Consider the following 18,443-nt stretch of genomic DNA (forward strand, 5'->3'; position numbering starts at 1 on the left):
GTTCTAAGATCTGACAGGACGGATCTCCCCACCGCCGATTCCCTGCTCGCTCCCCGCGAGGGGACAATGGCAGGGAATCGAGCGTAAGATAAGCGGCGCCGGCGGGGACGAGCGGGGAATCTAATCCGGGCGCACGCGTGGCGTGCGGGGACGCGGAAGAGGCGATCCGGCGGCTAATCGAGCCCCCGGATCGCAGCCTCATCTACCCGTGTAGATGAGGCTTTACTCTTTAAAGGGACACTATAGATTAACATGTTTATTTCAATTGAGATAGAAAATGTTTGGGAAATGCTGCTAAGTACTAGTGTATACATTTCACTGCTTATCTATTTGATTACTGTTATCTAATTCCGTTCACATTTTTCTGACAGCAATTCTGATGGCAGACTCAGCCATGAGGGGAGGGGAAAAATTCCCTCACAGAGTGTATTAGTTAACTCTGTGTGCAGAGAGGTCAGTCAGAGACAGGCAGAGCTTTCTCTCAGATAGAACAGAGGAAATGTATCTTATGTGCAACATAAACATTTGTAAAATATTTGTAGTGTGTGAAACCTGATGCAGGTTTTCAAATAATCTGCTTCAATATTACACTGTTCTTAGCATGTCAGACTACAGAGATTCATACTTAGACAATATTTGTACATTGTCATTTTAGAACACTTGGGTATTGATAGTATTCCTTTAACCTTCCTGTCGGTAACCCTGAACGTGGTTCGGGGTAAGCCGCGCAGGAGGTTTTCTCAGGCCCTGCTGGGCCGATTTTGCGTAAATTTTTTTTTTTTTTTTGCTGAACGCAGCTAGCACTTTGCTAGCTGCGTCAGCACACCGATCGCCCCCGGCCGGTGCTCGATCAGCGCTATCCGCGCCCCCCCCCCCCCCCCCCCAGACCCCGTGCGCTGCCTGGCCAATCAGTGCCAGGCAGCGCTGAGGGGTGGATCGTGACTCCCAAAGACGTCACGACGTCGCTGACGTCATCCCGCCATGGCGACGGGGGAACACCTCCAGGAAATCCCGTTCTTTGAACGGGATTTCCTGATCGGAGATCGCCGGAGGCGATCAAAGCGGGCGGAGGGATGCCGCCTTCGGCTCGCTACATGATTTAAAAAAAAATAAATAAAACTGTTGCGCTGCCTCCTGGCAGAAAACATTAGACCGCCAGGAGGGTTAAGCCTCGTACACATGCCTGACTTAAGTCTGCTGAGGCGGACAATAACGACTGCCTTAGCCGACAATCAGGCATGTGTGAATGGCACCTGACAACTCCCGGGGCCAGACGGATGTACCCAACCCAAATGACACCAATTCCGATCCCATTGCTTGTGCCACTTCTCTGCTCACTGAGTGATGTCGCACATGCGCCGCTTGTCATCCCTCTGTCATCCACCGGCCTCCCCCCCCCCCTCCACATAGCGACACAGCTCATCGTCGGCTACACAGCTGACGTGTGTGTATGTGTGTGCAGCAAGACTCAGTGATGTTGCCCAAGTGAATCAGGTTCTGATCCCTGACAGGCGACATCAGTTGACAGTATGTACGAGCTCTAAATCTAACCGAAGCAAAGTTTGGTCGTTTATCTTTGCCTGGTAACTGGCCTTTAGCAGTTTTTTGCAGCCTCCTCATTTGGATCCTTTCAGGCTTTGTAGGCTAAGAGGTCGTATTAGGCCCTTGGGGATCTTATTAGGTCTAGTGGGGGGAATAATAATCACACAAACAAGGTTGTTCTGTTCAGGGCTGTATAATCGGAGTTGGAGTCGAGGAGTCTGAATCGGAGCAATTTTGGGTACCTGGAGTTGGAGGCTCCATAAACTCGGATGATTTTTTTTTTTTTTACCAAATCCACAACCCTGCTAAGTATTAGACTAACGAGTCAGTCTTGTCGTCAGTTTCATAAACGAAGGAGTTGGAGTCTGATGTTTTTTGTTCAGACCCCACAGCCCTGGTTCTGTTTGTGGTAGTGGTTGTGTGTGGGGATGGGGGGTGGGAAGATATAGAATTATTTATTATCCACTCAGTAGGATTCTGGTAGGTTCAGGGAAGGTGGCATTTTGGCAGGGGGTGGAGACTTAAATGACAACTTGCACTGATGATACATGGTGCTGAGCTGGCACAGCCAAAGTTTCAGGAGGAGAGGTGTATGGGTACTTAGTTTTATAAATCTTTAACTGAATAAAGCTGAGAAACGTTGATCTGTGTGACATTTATTTATTGCAAACCAGGTGTCAAGAGATTTCGGCAGTCAGATTTTCTAGCTTTTGGAAGGTCTTCACATTTGAAATTAGCTTTGGAAACATTTGTACTTTAATACTGTATAAATCTGTACAGACACAAGTCATTAACGAATGAGTCACTTCCTGTTTGCTGGGATTTGCCTGTAATTGAAGCTTTCAGAGATCAGGACTCAGGAACTGCTGCTTGTACTGTTTCATTTTTTTTTTCTTTGTGGGTTTTGTTGCTGTAGTGTTCAGTGTTTGCTGTAAGCACTGAGTCACCTCTGGTTTTCTCTACATCTTCTGCCATGATTTTCTTTGCTATGATCAGCCATGCACTTGTGAATCGATGCTTGCCGTTTCAGTCTCTCGTCTTACATCCTGACACACTTCAGCAGTTCTCCAAGTTTGGACAAGAGTAGCTTGGATGGGCAGTGTGTGTTATTTTTAACAGTAATATTGTCTTTGCATTCTTTGTGAATGACTCCTGCACCACAACCTCTTCCATTAAGGGCTGGTTCAGACGGACGTTTGTGCAGCGTCTACTGCCAGCGTTTGGGGCTTGGCGTTAAACGCTCCCATTCAAGTGAATGGGAGCGTTTGTACCAAGCTTTTACGTGCGTTTACACGAACGCGGCGTTCGGGTCCCGATTTTCCCTGGCGTTCAAGGAGCCCCTGGAAGCTACATGTAGCTTCCAGGGGCGGTTAACCGCGACGGGTAATATCCCCCTAGGGGAAGAAAAAACGCGAACGCAACGCGAACGCTGCTGAAAGCCTGAACGCATCACGAACGCAACGCCAACGAACGCAACGCCTCTGAACGTCCGTCTGAACCAGCCCTAAATCATCAGCTACTTAACTCCATTACTGTTACTGATGATATTGGTTAACTACAAGCTTTGTTGTAACTAGAAATCAGGCCTTGTTCTCGAGCAGAAATAGGCTGTGTGATTTTGGCAGAAGTGGCAAGTTCACTAACTTGTGTATTTACAAAGAGAGCAACCTGTGGGTTTCATTTTATAATTTTTATAGAAGTGTGGTAAATCTGGGTCGTTAAAATAATCATATATTTAGACCAGACTATCATTATTATTTATTATTAATATTTATTGTATTTATACGCCAACATATTACGCAGCGCTGCACAATAGATAAATGGGTTAACATACAAGGTAGAACATACGTAAACTCACAACAAAACAAGATCATGCAAATGATTTGATAACAATAGTGTCATAGGTCAAAATAGAGACTGTTCTATTCCACAAGAGGGGTGATGGTCAGTAAGATTGCATAATCAGGCTGGAAACACTAAAGGCTCATACACACATCAGACTATAGTCTTTGGAAAATGAAAGATCACAGACCAATCTTACCACCCTTCATGTAGTATGAGAGCCATACTCTACACCAGGGGTGCCCACACTTTTTCGGCTCGCGAGCTACTTTAAAATTCGCCGAGGCCAGGAGATCTACCAACATTTCAAATACTGAGCTTAGCATTAATAATGCTGGTATATTACTATACAAGTCTTGTATAGTCATATAACAACATTGTAAATGCTAAGTTTAGCATGGGACAACCACAAATTGCAATCTCATTGGCGGAGGATTTCCCCACACAGGCAATCTCATTGGCGGAGGATTTCCCCACACAGGCAATCTCATTGGCGGAGGATTTCCCCACACAGGCAATCTCATTGGCGGAGGATTTCCCCACACAGGCAATCTCATTGGCGGAGGATTTCCCCACACAGGCAATCTCATTGGCGGAGGATTTCCCCACACAGGCAATCTCATTGGCGGAGGATTTCCCCACAAATGTACCCCCACACAGTGACATTAACCCCCCTCCCCACCCCAGCATATTTGGCAGCAATCCTTCCCTCAACTAGGGGTGCCCACATTAAGCTCAGTTAAACCCCCTGCCACCCCCAGCCCTCCCTCCCCTCCCCCCGCATGGCTTCTATGAATAATAACTAAATCCCCTTCCCCCTGCAGCCCCACAGTAAACTAATTGGCCCCGACCTGCAGCGCGACCCGACCCACCAGCACCACAATTCTATTCTCCAACTTGGCAGCAATGCAATTCCTCCGCTCTCCAGTCCAGTCCTTCCAAAGATGGATGCGGTGGTAGAAGCCCGCGGGACAAGGGGGGGCGTGGCCACAACGCTTGACCATCACTGATGAGGGAGAGAAGACGCTCACAATTGGCTCCTCTCCCCCTCCAGCCACGCCTCTCCCATCAGCGCTGCTCAATTGGCTCCTCTTCCCCTCCAGCCACGCCTCTCCCATCAGCGCTACTCAATTGGCTCCTCTCCCCCTCCAGCCACGCCTCTCTGTTTAGCCGCGCCTCTCCCATCAGCGCTGCTTTGCTCGGAAGCAGATTCTGACAGCCGCAGCACGACACAGAGAACACGCGCGGCTATATTTAACAAGACGCGGCCAAGAGGCCGCGATCTACCAAATAGGCGGTGGCGATCTACCGGTAGATCGCGATCGACCTATTGAGCACCCCTGCTCTACACAGTCTTTTCTATGGAGCTGAACTCCACATCAGAAAAAAATCTTTGCAAGATGCTGCACACACAGATGCTGTACAGACACCAAATATCAGTATCTGCAAAAGATCTGTTCCTGCCAAAGATCCGTTCCTGCAAATTGCAATGATAGTCTATGAGATCTGCAGATCATCATACACACATGATTTAACTGACATTCATCTGCAGATCAAGCAATCCTCTGCAGATCTGAAAATCCATCCTGGTGGATCTGATCTGCAGATGAATGTCAGTTAAATCATGTGTGTATGATGATCTGCAGATCTCATAGACTATCATTGCAATTTGCAGGAATGGATTTTTGGCAGGAACAGATCTTTTGCAGATACTGATCTTTTGTGTCTGTACAGCATCTGTGTGTGCAGCATCTTGCAAAGATTTCTGTCTGATGGGGAGTTCAGCTCCATAGAAAAGACTGTGTAGAGTATGGCTCTCCTACTACATGAAGGGTGGTAAGATTGGTCTGTGATCTTTCATTTTCCAAAGACTATAGTCTGATGTGTGTATGGGGCTTAAGGGAGAAGGCCCTGCCAGAGGCTTACAATCTAAAGGGTGGGGGTGGAGATAATAGGTGCATCTTTTGAGAGGGTGTCTAACAGAACCTATTATGGTGCTGGTGTAGGGGGGTATGCGAGCATGAAGAGGTGAGTCTTGAGAGCTTGTTTGAAGGTATTAAAGGTGGGGGCGAGTCTGACGGCTGGTGGGAGCGAGTTTCAGAGAGTAGGGGTAGCCCTGGTATTAACCCTATCATGGGTTAATAATTGCCCGATAGGGCAAGCGATCCATCCCAACTACAGTTGTGACCATGAAGACTGGATCAGACTCATGCTGGCCACACACTGGTCAATTAAAGGACCATCGATTGACTTATCAATTCTTAGAATTGATTCAAAATAAATGAATCGATCGAACATGAATACCGTAGTTTTGTTTTTTTTCTCCCACCTTTAACTGGCGGCTATTTTCGATGACAAAATAAGCACCCTGATGAATCGGTGTAAAGGTCAATCCAATACATAATGAAAAGTCTCGCTTCTTGTTCCATCAATTGAAATAACCAGACATACTCGATCAATTAATTTTAAGAATTCAATCGAATATCGCCCGATAAGAATCTATTGTACATCAAAATGACAACTTGATTTTTGATCCATTTGATTCATTTATCAGTTTTAATAATCATTCGAAGAAAAAAATCAACCAGTGTATGGCTACTTTAAGGGCCCTTTTCCACCAGCGCTGGCTGAATCGCAAAGACGCAAACCGCTAGCGATTTTACAATCGCTACGGTTTGCTTTTTAACATAGGAATCGCGGTAGGTCATTTCCACTACCGCGATTCGTTTTTACGGGAACGCGAACGCGCGGCGGAGCGATATTTGCCGCGATTTTGCTATGCAGTGCATAGCAAAATCGCGGCCGCAAACGTCGGGGAATCGCCGGTAATTGCGATTCAGCAATCGCTAGCGTTCAGCGTGAACGCTAGCGACTGCTAGTGGAAAAGGGAAAAGGGCCCTAACGGTGCTTTTTATGTTTTTTCAAGGAACAAGGTAGTGGCACACAGTCCACATTAACCACTTCGACGCCCGGGTACAGTATATCTACGCTCCTTTGGACTTCACTTCCCCGCCCGGAGCCGCTACCGTCGGTGCCGCCGCTGTCCGCGCTCCCGCTCGCACGTGCGCGCACTCCCGCGATTGTGCACGCCGCCGCCCGCTCGCCCGGAGATCAATGAACGGGAAAATCCATTCCCGTTCGTTGATCTCTGGCCCCGCAATGATCGGCATGCTTCTATGAGAAGCAGCGTAATCATTGGGAAAAACTCAGTTTCCCACCCTCCCTTCCTGCAAGCGTCCTTCCGACGCTTGCAGGACACCAAAAAAAAAAAAAAAAAAAAAATGTGGCCATCTCGTGGCCAAAAAGTAATACTACACCCAAACATTTTTTTCACATACAAATACATTATTTTCACTATTAATTTTAACTAATTAACTCCCACACTCCCCAATTGTTACCAATATTTTTATTTTTATTTTTGAAATATTTAAATAAATTTAAAAAAATTACAATAAAAAAAAAAAACTTAAATAGTGACCTTAGGGATTGAAATCTTTAAATATTTATATCAAGAGGGTATAACACTGTTACTTTATAAATTATGGGCTTGTAATTAGGGATAGACACAAAACTGAAAAAAATGCACCTTTATTTGCAAATAAAATATTGGCGCCAAACATTGTGATAGGGACATAATTTAAACGGTGTAATAACTGGGACAAATGGGCATATAAGTTACATGGATTTTAATTATAGTAGCATGCATTATTTAAAAACTATAATGGTGGAAAACTGAAAAATGTTTTTTTTTCAAAATGTTTTCCTATTTTCCCATTAAAACACATTTAGAATAAAATAATTCTTGGCCTAGTGTCCCACCTAAAGAAAGCCTAATTGGTGGTGAAAAAAACAAGATATAGTTCATTTTATTGTGATAAGTAATGATAAAGTTATAGGCAAATTAATGTAATGCTGGGTACACACGATGAGATTTCCCGTTCGATTCCCGGATCGATTCGATTAAATCAAACATGTTCGATTGGATTTCGATCGATTTTTTTTCATGATAGGTATGCAAAATCGACGGAAAAAACGATCGAAATCCAATCGAACATGTTTGATTTAATCGAATCGATCCGGGAATCGAACGGGAAATCTCATCGTGTGTACCCAGCATAAGGAGCGCTGAAAGGAGAAAATTGCTCGGATGCTGAAGGGGTAAAACCCCTCAGTTGTGAAGTGGTTAAGGTCCAGGATCAACATGCATTAAATGGTAGACTTTTCTATTCAAGTGCTGGATCAAATGGCATAGATTAGCTTCCACCACACCTATTGCACGCCGTTTGCTGTCCTTTAAGCCAGAGTTACCCATCCTTATCCTCAAGGCCCAGTAACAGTACTTGTTTTGCAGTAAACTAAAAACATGCACAGGTGAGGTAATTGGTGTCTCAGCAGAGCTGATTAACTACCTCTGTGGATTTCCACAAAACATGCACTGTTGGTGGGCCTTGAGGACAGAGTTGGGGAACACTGCTCTAAGCCGCCAGTACTTGCTAGCAGATCGTTGGGGCAATTTAGAGTCTCACCTTACCTCCAGGCAAACCATGAATCCCTTCCTCCTCACCAGATTCACGGTCTCCCTTCCACGGCAACAATAATCTTCCAGTTTTAAGATAAATTCCTCAAAATATTTTCATAGCCCAACCATAAACTTCAAAAGATAATAAAAACTATTGCACGTTACAAATCCCCTGATTGTATATGCTTCTTTCCACTAGTTGTTTTTTTTTCGATGAGAAAAAAAAAGGTTTTCATGGAATTTACTTTTGCTGTCAGCATGAATGTATGTGTGTGTGTGTGGTGTGTGTATTTAAAAAAACCCCACAGAGTAAAAATGTAACAAACTGCTCAGAAGCACGCTCAAGGACATGTCATATAAGTGGGTAGTTGGCCTACATGCCTATAATTGTCAGTGCATTGTACAGCAGAGATTGGGGGAAGATATGACTATGCATGAGGGGGAGGATCCCTCCCCATAGTCCAAACACATGTGCCAATAAGAAGGCCTTGTTTAATGATTGATACAGCCCTCTATTGCTTTGAGAGAGCCCCGGTGGGAGGGGCGAAACGCGTCAGCAGGAGGAGTTGGAACAGGAGTGAGCGCTCACGTGACCCCAGACGCCCGCATTGTATCTCAAGTATAGTAAGTTACTGTGCATGGTGGTAATTTATAGCCATAAAGACGCCAGTCAGCGGGATAGCTGAAAGCAGAGGCTCGCTGGGTCACCAGCTTGAGTACTGCGGAAGTTCGGCAAATACGGCTACTTCATACTATGCCGAGACAAGGTAACGCGCAAGTACAGCTGGGTGCACCCGGAAAAGGAGTTGTGAGTAAACTGGAACAGCCCTGTGGGGAATGCATATTTTGCAACAATTATTGCATCAGTAAACTGTGTGATAATAGGCTTGCTTCACACTTAGCAATGCAGTAGTATTTGGTCTAATTGACCTGGACTAATTCAAGGTGCCCAAAACAGCACGGGCTGTAGGAGGAGTTGAATTGCACATAGAAGTTTTGTTAGTCCAGTCATCAATAGAGGCGTTGGAGATGGTTGGAAGCATTGAAGTTTTAGGAGCTAATTATTAGGAGCAAAAGAGTTTTGTGTCTGCCAATTGTGCTTGCAGTTGCTTTTTTGAGGCCTCTGTGCATCAGTGGTGGGTCCACTCACAATCAGACTATATTTGTGGCAGACATGATTAGCATAGGCTGATGCTGGGCGATCATGTTGTGCATTAACCTAATGGTGATTGGTGGAATACATGGGCGCTCCCTCCCGTTTCTTATTGTTTTTTTTTTTTAATGCTTTTTAAGGGGGGGGGGGGTAATCTAGCTGCTGTCCCACTGCAATTTTTGTACTAATACAATTTTTCTATACGCACATGCATGGCCACTTGGCTTTACTTTTCTATTGAACTTTGCCTTACCAGGTAGGCCCTCCTCTTTGAGTGCTGCATAATATACGGAGAGTCTGCTCACATTACTGATTAAATTACAGATTAAAATATTGCACTTACAAATATTGCACAAAAAAATCAAAACGCAACAAACTGCTCAGAATCACGCTCAAGGAAATGCCATATAAGTGGATAGTTGCCCTACATGCCTATAATTGTCAGTGCATTGTACCACCTAACTTATGCAGTGTCTGTAGACAACCTTAAGGTGGCCATACACATAGATTTGCAGCAAATTTGACCATCAGATTTCAGTCCGATGCCTGTCAGGACAAATCTGACTGGAATCTATCTGATGTGTGTCACACACTAGGAACAGACTTCCAATAGATTTCTCTCTGTTGCTAGGGAGAATTGGTCCATTGTAATCCAGTGGGGAGCCCCATGCTCCTGCCGACTTCCGATATGTGAGGTTCAAGACCGAGTAAAGGAGTTGGCCGTGGCGGAAAGGAGCGTTGGCGCTCGGAACACGGCAGGCCGAGTCTATGCAGAACAGACTGTGTGGAACGTGCATTTTGCATCTGCTCTAAGTGGGAACCAAACCTAAATAATTAAAGTAATATTGTAGAAAAGAATTGTATTAATGACATTTTCAGTACGGTTCCTCTTTAACTGTGTATTTTTTTTTCCGCTTCAGCTTTAGACCGGTATTTTGAAAATTGGTGGAAGTACTGCACAGTTGAGAGAAAATGGAGAAAGACGAGAAGATCAACAAGGGCGAGGAAGATGAGATGGTGAGCAGTTCTGTATTTTTCCCTTGGTTGTGTCTCCGCACAGAGCAGAGACATTTTATTTAAACGTTGGGGTGCCTCAGGGGGAGTGAGATGGCATATATTGAGTTTTATAATTGCTGATCGCTGAGGAATAGGTGTTGGATGACTCACCAGAACAATTCTGACAGAGCTCGCTGCTAGCTCTTTTTGAGAGATGTAAGAAGCAAGAGAGTGACAAAACTGATTTTCCTACACCTAAAACTGAACCATAAACTGAGCTTAACTCCAAATACACCACTCTCATTCATACGTGGCTCGGTAAGGTTTGAAAAAGAATTTACATACTGTATATGTAAGGCAATAAAGGAAATATCAAAATGGAATTGAATAGCAGAGTCTTTAGTATCTTGACTGCTTCTCTAAATTGCCTCCTTTTACAGCAGAGAAAAGGACAAGGGGCTGAAAGCCGGGAGTTTACACTCTTTCATGAAAATCTGTTACTGTTTTGTTTTTTTTATCTTGTGAAAATGGTCAAAATGTTTTTTTATTTATCTGCTGTAGCCCTCATTTGACTTGTGAGGACATTTTCTGTCTGTTACGGTGCGGTTGCCACCCTGTTGTGTACCTGGCTTATCGGAAGGTGACCTCCCTATAGCGGCACAATAGCCTTTAGTGTGTTCTCAGATATACAAGTGAGAGAGCAGCTTTAGAGTAAATATTCTTATCGAAGCATGCTAATCTGTAATTTACTGTGTACATTTATATATCTATATACATATTGGGAAGTAGTGTCTGCACATTCCTAGATTTTGCTTTAAAGCTGAATCGCACCTTTTTGAAGGGAGAAGGAGGAAAAAAAAGTGCACGGACGCCACTCTGTCATATATCGCCTCACATCCGCAACCAGCCTAAGCATGGGAAGTTGTGGTTGCTTGCTTAAAATAAATACATTTCAGCTTTTCTGTGTTGCATATTCCTGCAGTGGAATTTGTCTTCCTTTCCATATGCATGCTTATATTTCATGATGGGAGTTGGGCCTTTACTTGGTTTTACTACTACTACTACTTGTCTTCCCCAATCCAGGTCCATCTAGTTGAAAGCACAATCGTATCTACTTATGTCTGACAATGCTCCTTCTTGTTCCAAACAGTCATGTGACTTCCTGTAGTAAACAGACACACAGAAAGGAGAAGCTTAGAAAAGTGACCTTATTGTGGCACAGTTATAGAGCCCATAAAAGTATTGTCAGCCTAATATGGACTGGCAAACTATGATCTTGTGTCCACAGTTACCTAAACGTGGTCTACAGTCTTATTAAGCACTACACACAGGCCACCTTTAGTGTACAGGGCCAGGAACAGGTAAATATAAAAAAGCTCCCTGCACCGCTCTGCATAGCTGCATTAGGCAGCAACACGGCTTATGCTGTTAGTGGCCCTGGCACGCATTATCCAGCTTGAAATAATGCATGCAGGGCTCCTAACAAGTTAATCTTTAACAAGTTTCCTTTTGAACATGGTTGTCTTTGTGTGGCTTGTTGATGCTGCTTTGTTCTGCTCTAGTGCTTTACAGATCTGCCTTAATTTCATTGTAGGAGATTTATGGATACAGTCTGTGCCGGTGGAAGTTGGCTCTGGTGGCGATAGGAGTGCTGTGCACTGGTGGCTTCCTGCTGCTGCTTCTCTACTGGATGCCTAAGTGGCGTGTGAAGGCAACGTGCACTCGGAAATCTCTGAGAGACTGTAATGTTGTGCTGCTGAGAACCACTGTAAGTATGTTAGTGGCCAACCTGGCTGGGACTGGATGAAGTTACTTATGTGTACATAACAAACCTCAATTATTGCTATCAGCACTTTGCATGATTGATTCTCTGCTTTTACTGCAGGGTTTATTTTTCAACCTGCAAATTCAGTAGTGTTTAACAATACAACAGTCATGGCTTTTCTTTTTCCTATGTATGTATTTCATAAAAATGTGTAGTTCCTTTCAAGGCCGGTTCTAGGCTCTGGAGTGAGAGGAGAGCGAGCGAGGTGAAGAGGTCATCATTGGGGAAAATCAGCTGCTTGTGCTGTGTGAGAAGTCTGACTGTGAGTTAGGGGGGACGCAGGAGAGCAGCAATGTTTAATTTTACTTGCACAGCTGAAGGGAGGAGGTAGCACTGCTGTCCTGACTGAGGAGGAATGGCCGATTGGCTGTGTGTGAGCAGTTTGTTTGTCACGGACTCCCAGCCAGTGTGTTGTTGTGTTGAATTTCAGCATGTCATGATTCAAGTTGTTGCATATGCTTCCTTGCTGACTGAAAACATGAAGTGAAGCAGAGTAAATTGTCGGGTGCTGTGCGATCATTCCAAATGGGGGGGGGGGGGGCACATTCTCACAAGTTTGCCTCAGGCACAACCGGCCCTGGTTCCGTTGCATCCTGATAAGGGGAAGATCCTTTCGTATTTTATTTAAAACTCTGCTACTAGTTGCCTCTTTTTATTCACTAAAGCAGGGCTTCTCAAAGCACTCCCAGTGTGAGCCTCATGTAATAGCAATCTCAAACCAAAACTTACATATAATTTTTTTATATTGTTGTGTAATGAGAAACAAACCTGTAGGCGCCTTACCCACATGACACGCTTTCCGCTGCCATTGCTGAACCGCAATGCAACGCGATCGGTGGGGACATTAGAAGTGCGTAGACTGCCCTGGCTGATGTCCCCATCCATGTGCTGCCATTCTCTGGTGAATCTCAATGATTGCCAATGAACATAAGCAAACACATTGCGATTTCCATTCATTGTATGCATGAAATCATAATTGCATTGCCAAAAATCTGAATCTGAAAGGATTTTGTATGGACTTTTCTGTGTTACGATGAGTTCAGGTGAGGAAGGGATCTAATCATTTATTTTTACAGTCTCAGACTTATTTGAAGTAACACTATAACTGCACCCGTCATTCACCATACTGCAACTGTACACTGCTTAATCCATCTCAGAATAACCACAGACAGCAACCATGCAAGCTCAATGTACCCGAATAGCAATTATATGCCTGTCAATGCATCACACAGTACACAGACAGCAGGTTTGTACACTGGTCAGTGCTGCAAGACAACTATACATTATTCAGTGCATCTCTCAAGATCCAGCAATAGCTGCTGTTTGTCTTCCACCACTAATGTGCACCTCGGACTGTTTTCCGTTGGTCGGTGTGATCTCCAGAATGTCCTTTCTCTCTGTTTAATATTTCTGCAACCCCAAAGTGCTCCTCTACCAGTTTGCTGCCATGTATTCACACTCCTCCAAGAAAATTGCTTGTGTAACTTTAGCTCAATTCAGCTATACACCTGTAGCCAAAGATCCCACTTGTTTTTCTCTCTTGTGCGTTCTACCTCCAGCCAGTGTCCATCCCTCCCACCTGTGTGCGCTTCTGTTCTTCGCTTGTGGCCATGTCATCTGGCAAGTCACATGGCACAGTGATGAAAGGAAGTCTGGATGCTTCCATTCATAGTGCCAGGTGCTGTGTTCCTGCTGAGAACTGAGTAGAAGTTTAGCAGGGAGGCATGGGAAGGTGGCTGACATACTGCCATTTAAACCATAATTGTGGGTTTTGGGAGGTTATGAGAGAAAACCTAAGTCAAATATTTTTATGTGTATTTTTTTTATTTTTTTTTTACAAGGTGAGAGCTCATTACCCAAATTTCCCTCCAGAGCTTCCATGTAGCCGGATACTTCATGGTGATGGTTACGTATCTTCCCTGACTTGATAGCAAGGGGCTAGTACACACATCCAATCTGGATTGTCCAGTTTTGCCACTTCTACGTATTATGAGGGGCAACAATTATTTATTTATTTCCTTTGGTCAAATAGTGTAAGTAAGCTCTAAAGCCCCATCTACACCATACGATTCTTTGTGCGATTCGATTACGAGTCTATTTAAGTTCCGATTAAATCCGACATGTCCGATCGTTATTCAATTTGATTTGCCATTGTTTTAATCTAATCGTAATCGAATCGCACAAAGAATCGTATCGTGTAGATGGGGCTAGAATGAATTTGGCCAATCAAGATTGAATGTGTACTGTTCCTGAAAACTGAGCAACCTGCCACTAGCCTTCCCCTAGTCTGCAGAATTTCATACTGTGCATATTGCCCTGGGAGTACACCATGTTTTTAACATGTCAAACAAGTTTAGATCAATCCCAGGATTCAGGTATCCCACACCTTGTAAAAGTTATAATTACCAAGTAGCAAATGTGTGTCTCATTTATAAATGGGTGACTAGAAGCACTTATTTTTATGGTACCCTGAGGATCCTTTTATAACTTTCTTTGGGCACTTGTTGTTGAAAAACATGCATCTGTTGGAATCTGACTTCTACTAATAGTAACATTGTGAATTAATCAAAATATTAACTTCAACTGTCTGTCTTTGGTGAAGATAGAAAATATATTGGGTAGCTTTCTTGCTATATTCATATATTTTTATTTGTCTTTTTATGTTCTAGGATGAATTCAAACAGTGGTTTTGTGCTAAAGTACGCATTCGTCATTGTCCCGGAACTGACCCTCTTCAAAGTCCTGAATCTATAACAAGCAAAGTGAGCAATGGACATGCAAGCCATCTCCCTGACAGTCCCACTGAGCACAGTGAAGATCATTCAGTGTTTAATGCAGCAGCCCCATTATACGAGGTAAAAGATATTCTTACCCACGCGGTCATCATGTGTAAAGTCCCTGTCCAGCTGGGTGTGTTTATTTTGTTTCTTTTTTAACACTAAAGATTTCCCTCTTTCCTGCTTCACAGTAGTCCATTCACTAAAAAATAAAAGTTGGAGAATATATTTAATTTTACGATTTGCCGCTAGGTCATGTTTGCATCTGCCTCCTATTCTGAAGTCTAGTGCTGAAACCATGCCTTCTTGAAAGTTTCCAGTGTGGCTGGCGCATAGATCACCAAAGGGCTTCACTAGATATGTATCCATAAAATGGCCATGGTACAGAAAGCTTGCATTTACTGCTGTTATGCACATTCTTACAACTAGCTGTCCCTTTGCTGAGGATGCTGTTGTGTTCAGTGTTCCTTCCTCCCTGGTTCCCTTCCACTAGTTACTACTTCAACCTCACCTTGTATACATTTATATCACTGCTGCTTTTCTGAACCTCAACCTGTATCATTTGTGCTCCTCTTACCTCCACCTTTAACAAACTGTGCACAGCTATAGTTGGATGAATAGCAGGTTTATCAACACCTGCAGTACTGTTGGGTAATGTGGCAATCTCTTTTAGGATATAGCTCCCTGTCTTTGGTCAGCCTGATCAGGGTGTTGGGAAGAAGTAACTTGTTTCAACTGGTCAGAGTACAGTATGAGTCTAGATATGAGAGAATCTACTTACAAATGTTTAACTCGGTGTGATATGAGGCATAAACAGCAGCTTTCACATTGACTATTGACTGTTATGAAACTCTCGTAGACCAGATTTGGCTGCCTATTGTGGATCGCACCGTTGTTCTTGGCTCAGCGACTTTTCATGTGACTAGAGGTGTCAAGCACCCTTAGTGAGCAGTGTCAGCTTAGACCAGAAACTCATTGCTGGATCTTTGCCTGGATTGGAAAACAAGAAACCGGTTTACTTCATTGCAGTAGGTGTTATGACTTGCAGTGATGTTGCAGTCATAACACCTAGGTCTTCTAGTAAGACATTTTACCAAAAATCATGCTGTAAAGCAGAACTATGGCTTTTCTGTTTGTTCACAAACTTGTGAAAGAGATCTGTCGTCACGCAGCACTAGATATTGTATTGGCGCTGTATAAAGATACATTTTCAAAGCATGTTTTGAACACTTTCTATATATACTGTATATACTCCACTATAAGTCTAGAAATTAAGGTCTGACTCTCTAAATAAAAGTATAGGGGTAGACTTATACACGAGTCACGAGCAACACTGAACACACTGGGTGTTGTCTGTACTATTAGTGACATTCCCATTTGCAGCAAGTGACACTTTCTTGATAAAGAAAATGTCCAGAAAACACAAGTATGAAAGTCCTGGCCACGACAATTAACAAGGAAAGGGGCAGTGCAAAAATATTGGGCTACTGGAAGGGGGGTGAATAATTGCTGCACTTGTGGGTCAGGAGGTGTTACTGGCTGCACTTAAGGGACAGGAGGGTTAATGTCTGCAATAATGTATTCAAGGTAACATAAAGAGATAAGTGTAGAGACGCTGGCACAGCAGTAGATCCTTGTGAGGAAGAGGGAGGAGGGGGAAGGAGGCGGCACTGTCACCACGGCGGGCATGGAAGGTGTAAATCCCAGCGTGCTCAGGCAAATATGGTATCTGTGCATAAGAAGTAGGAGAAAAGCGCCGGCACTGCTGTCATTACTATTAGCAATGACCGCAGTGCCGGTGCTTTTCTCCTCCTTCTTATGCTGCAATAATGTATGTAGTGCAGTCAGTAACTGCTATTGGTCCCTAAGTGCAGCGGTTCATTCTTCCCGGTCTCAAAGTGCAGGCATTAAATTTGCTGGGTATACTTATACTTGAGTCAATAAAAAACATCCAGCTTTAAAGGGTCAATTATTGGAGTCGACTTATACACGAGGTTGACTTATATTAGAGTATATACGCTAATTTGCAGTTCAGTACAGGAACGCAGCTGTATTTACAGTGAAGTTATGCGGTCCTGCTTCAGAGGTGTATCATTACTGCTTTTGTCACACCACACTGTCTGCAAGCTGTAAGCTCCCTTTGCTTAGCCTGCAGCATCTAATGGCTTCTCACTGGCATGACCTCTGCGATTCCCAGGTATTGAGGTTCTTTCTGCTTAGGCTGTGCACAGAATGACCAGAAATGATTTGTAGCCAAAAGTGTGTTTTTTACTAAAAATAACATAATTTGGTAAGTGTGACGTGCCCCAGTGATTCATGTAATGTGGTTTCCATTGCTTGTGTCTGGACTGTTTTTATGCAAAGCTAAGTGAACTCTCTCTGTTTGGCAGGTTCCCTATTTCGTCCATCACAGCGTGACTTACTTCTGGAACAATTTGCACCAAACTTTCAGTTCCTTTGCGTAAGTGACCAATTTGACTGGTTATGCAGGTTATCAATGCTATACAGATTATAATTGCTACAGATGATTGCCAGCCCCACACTAGCAGACTGCCCATTTCCCTTCTTAACTGGTTTGCATGCCATGGTTTTTACCCTTAAAGGGAACCTTAACTGAACGGGGGGTAAAGAGTTTCACTTACCTGGGGCTATTACCAACCCCCTGCAGCAGTCCTGTGCCCTCGGCGCCGCTCTGGAATCCTCTGGTCCCCCGCTGTCACTTAGTTTCGTTTTTGACGACTCACCAGTCGCCGGCCGCCATGCGTATTATTGGACACATTCACCAATGCAATTAGCGCTATTGCGGACCGCAACGCGTACAAAAATACGCCGCACGCGTAGATATGTGGCAACGCGTATATTTGTACTCGTTGCGGTCCGCAATAGCGCTAATTGCATTGGTGAATGCGTCCAATAATACGCATGGCGGCCGGTGACTGGCGAGTCGTCAAAAACGAAACTAAGTGAAAGCGGGGGAACAGAGGATTCCAGAGCGGCGCCGAGGGCACAGGACTGCTGCAGGGGGCTGGTAATAACCCCAGGTAAGTGAAACTCTTTACCCCCCGTTCAGTGAAGGTTACCTTTAAGGTTCCTGACATTTTTGACACTTTAGCTGTGTTTTGATACAGCTGTAACTTTTTTTTAAATTACTTATGCCATCTTAGTGATATAGAATTTTTTTTTTCAGTACAATCAAGGCTTTCTTTAAAGGACTTCCGAGGCCAAAATGAAGAAAATTACACTATACCTTTTTATTAGCAGAATCCACGGAGGACGTCCCCCACTCCGTTCCGCCGTCAATGCAGGCTTTTGCGTTCCCCCAGGGCATGGCCCGACTCCACCGAACGGGTCGCATCGATTCCATCTCTAAGATGGCTGCCGCCTTGATCCGCGGCTGCGCAGTACGCTTTGCCGCAAGTGCGACTGCGCAGTGATGTGAGCATGCCCGACGTACACTTGGGGAGCATGCCGGGACCCACTACGCGGCGGGAGGTGGGCTAAAGGCTGCGCAGTCGCACTCGCGGCAAAGCGCACTGCGCAGCCGCGGATCAAGGCGGCGGCCATCTTAAAGGTGGAATCGATGTGACCCGTTCGGTGGGGTCGGGCCATGCCCTGGGGGAACGGAAAGGCCTGCATTGACGGCGGAACGTGCAGGACGTCCTCCGTGGATTCTGCTAATAAAAAGGTATAGTGTAATTTTCTTCATTTTGGCCTCGGAAGTCCTTTAACGCCCTGGGCGATACAATTACATCGCCCAGGAGGGGGCGCAGCACTTTTTAAATTTTTTTT

At 44.4% G+C, this 18,443-nt stretch overlaps 1 protein-coding gene across 3 annotated transcripts in view; it reads left to right on the forward strand.

Moving 5' to 3' along the window:
* ATP13A3 (ATPase 13A3) overlaps window positions 1-18,443 on the forward strand; it is a 176,932-nt gene that overhangs the window by 56,314 nt on the left and 102,175 nt on the right. For all 3 annotated transcript variants that reach the window (XM_068281156.1, XM_068281159.1, XM_068281157.1), the window contains exons 2-5: window positions 9,977-10,073; window positions 11,647-11,820; window positions 14,547-14,732; window positions 17,045-17,115. In XM_068281156.1, the coding sequence (XP_068137257.1) occupies window positions 10,029-10,073; window positions 11,647-11,820; window positions 14,547-14,732; window positions 17,045-17,115 (476 nt within the window). In that variant the 5' untranslated portion in view covers window positions 9,977-10,028. The remainder of the gene's footprint in view (window positions 1-9,976; window positions 10,074-11,646; window positions 11,821-14,546; window positions 14,733-17,044; window positions 17,116-18,443) is intronic.

This window comes from Hyperolius riggenbachi, chromosome 4 (genome assembly GCF_040937935.1).
Source record: "Hyperolius riggenbachi isolate aHypRig1 chromosome 4, aHypRig1.pri, whole genome shotgun sequence".
NCBI lineage: Eukaryota > Metazoa > Chordata > Amphibia > Anura > Hyperoliidae > Hyperolius > Hyperolius riggenbachi.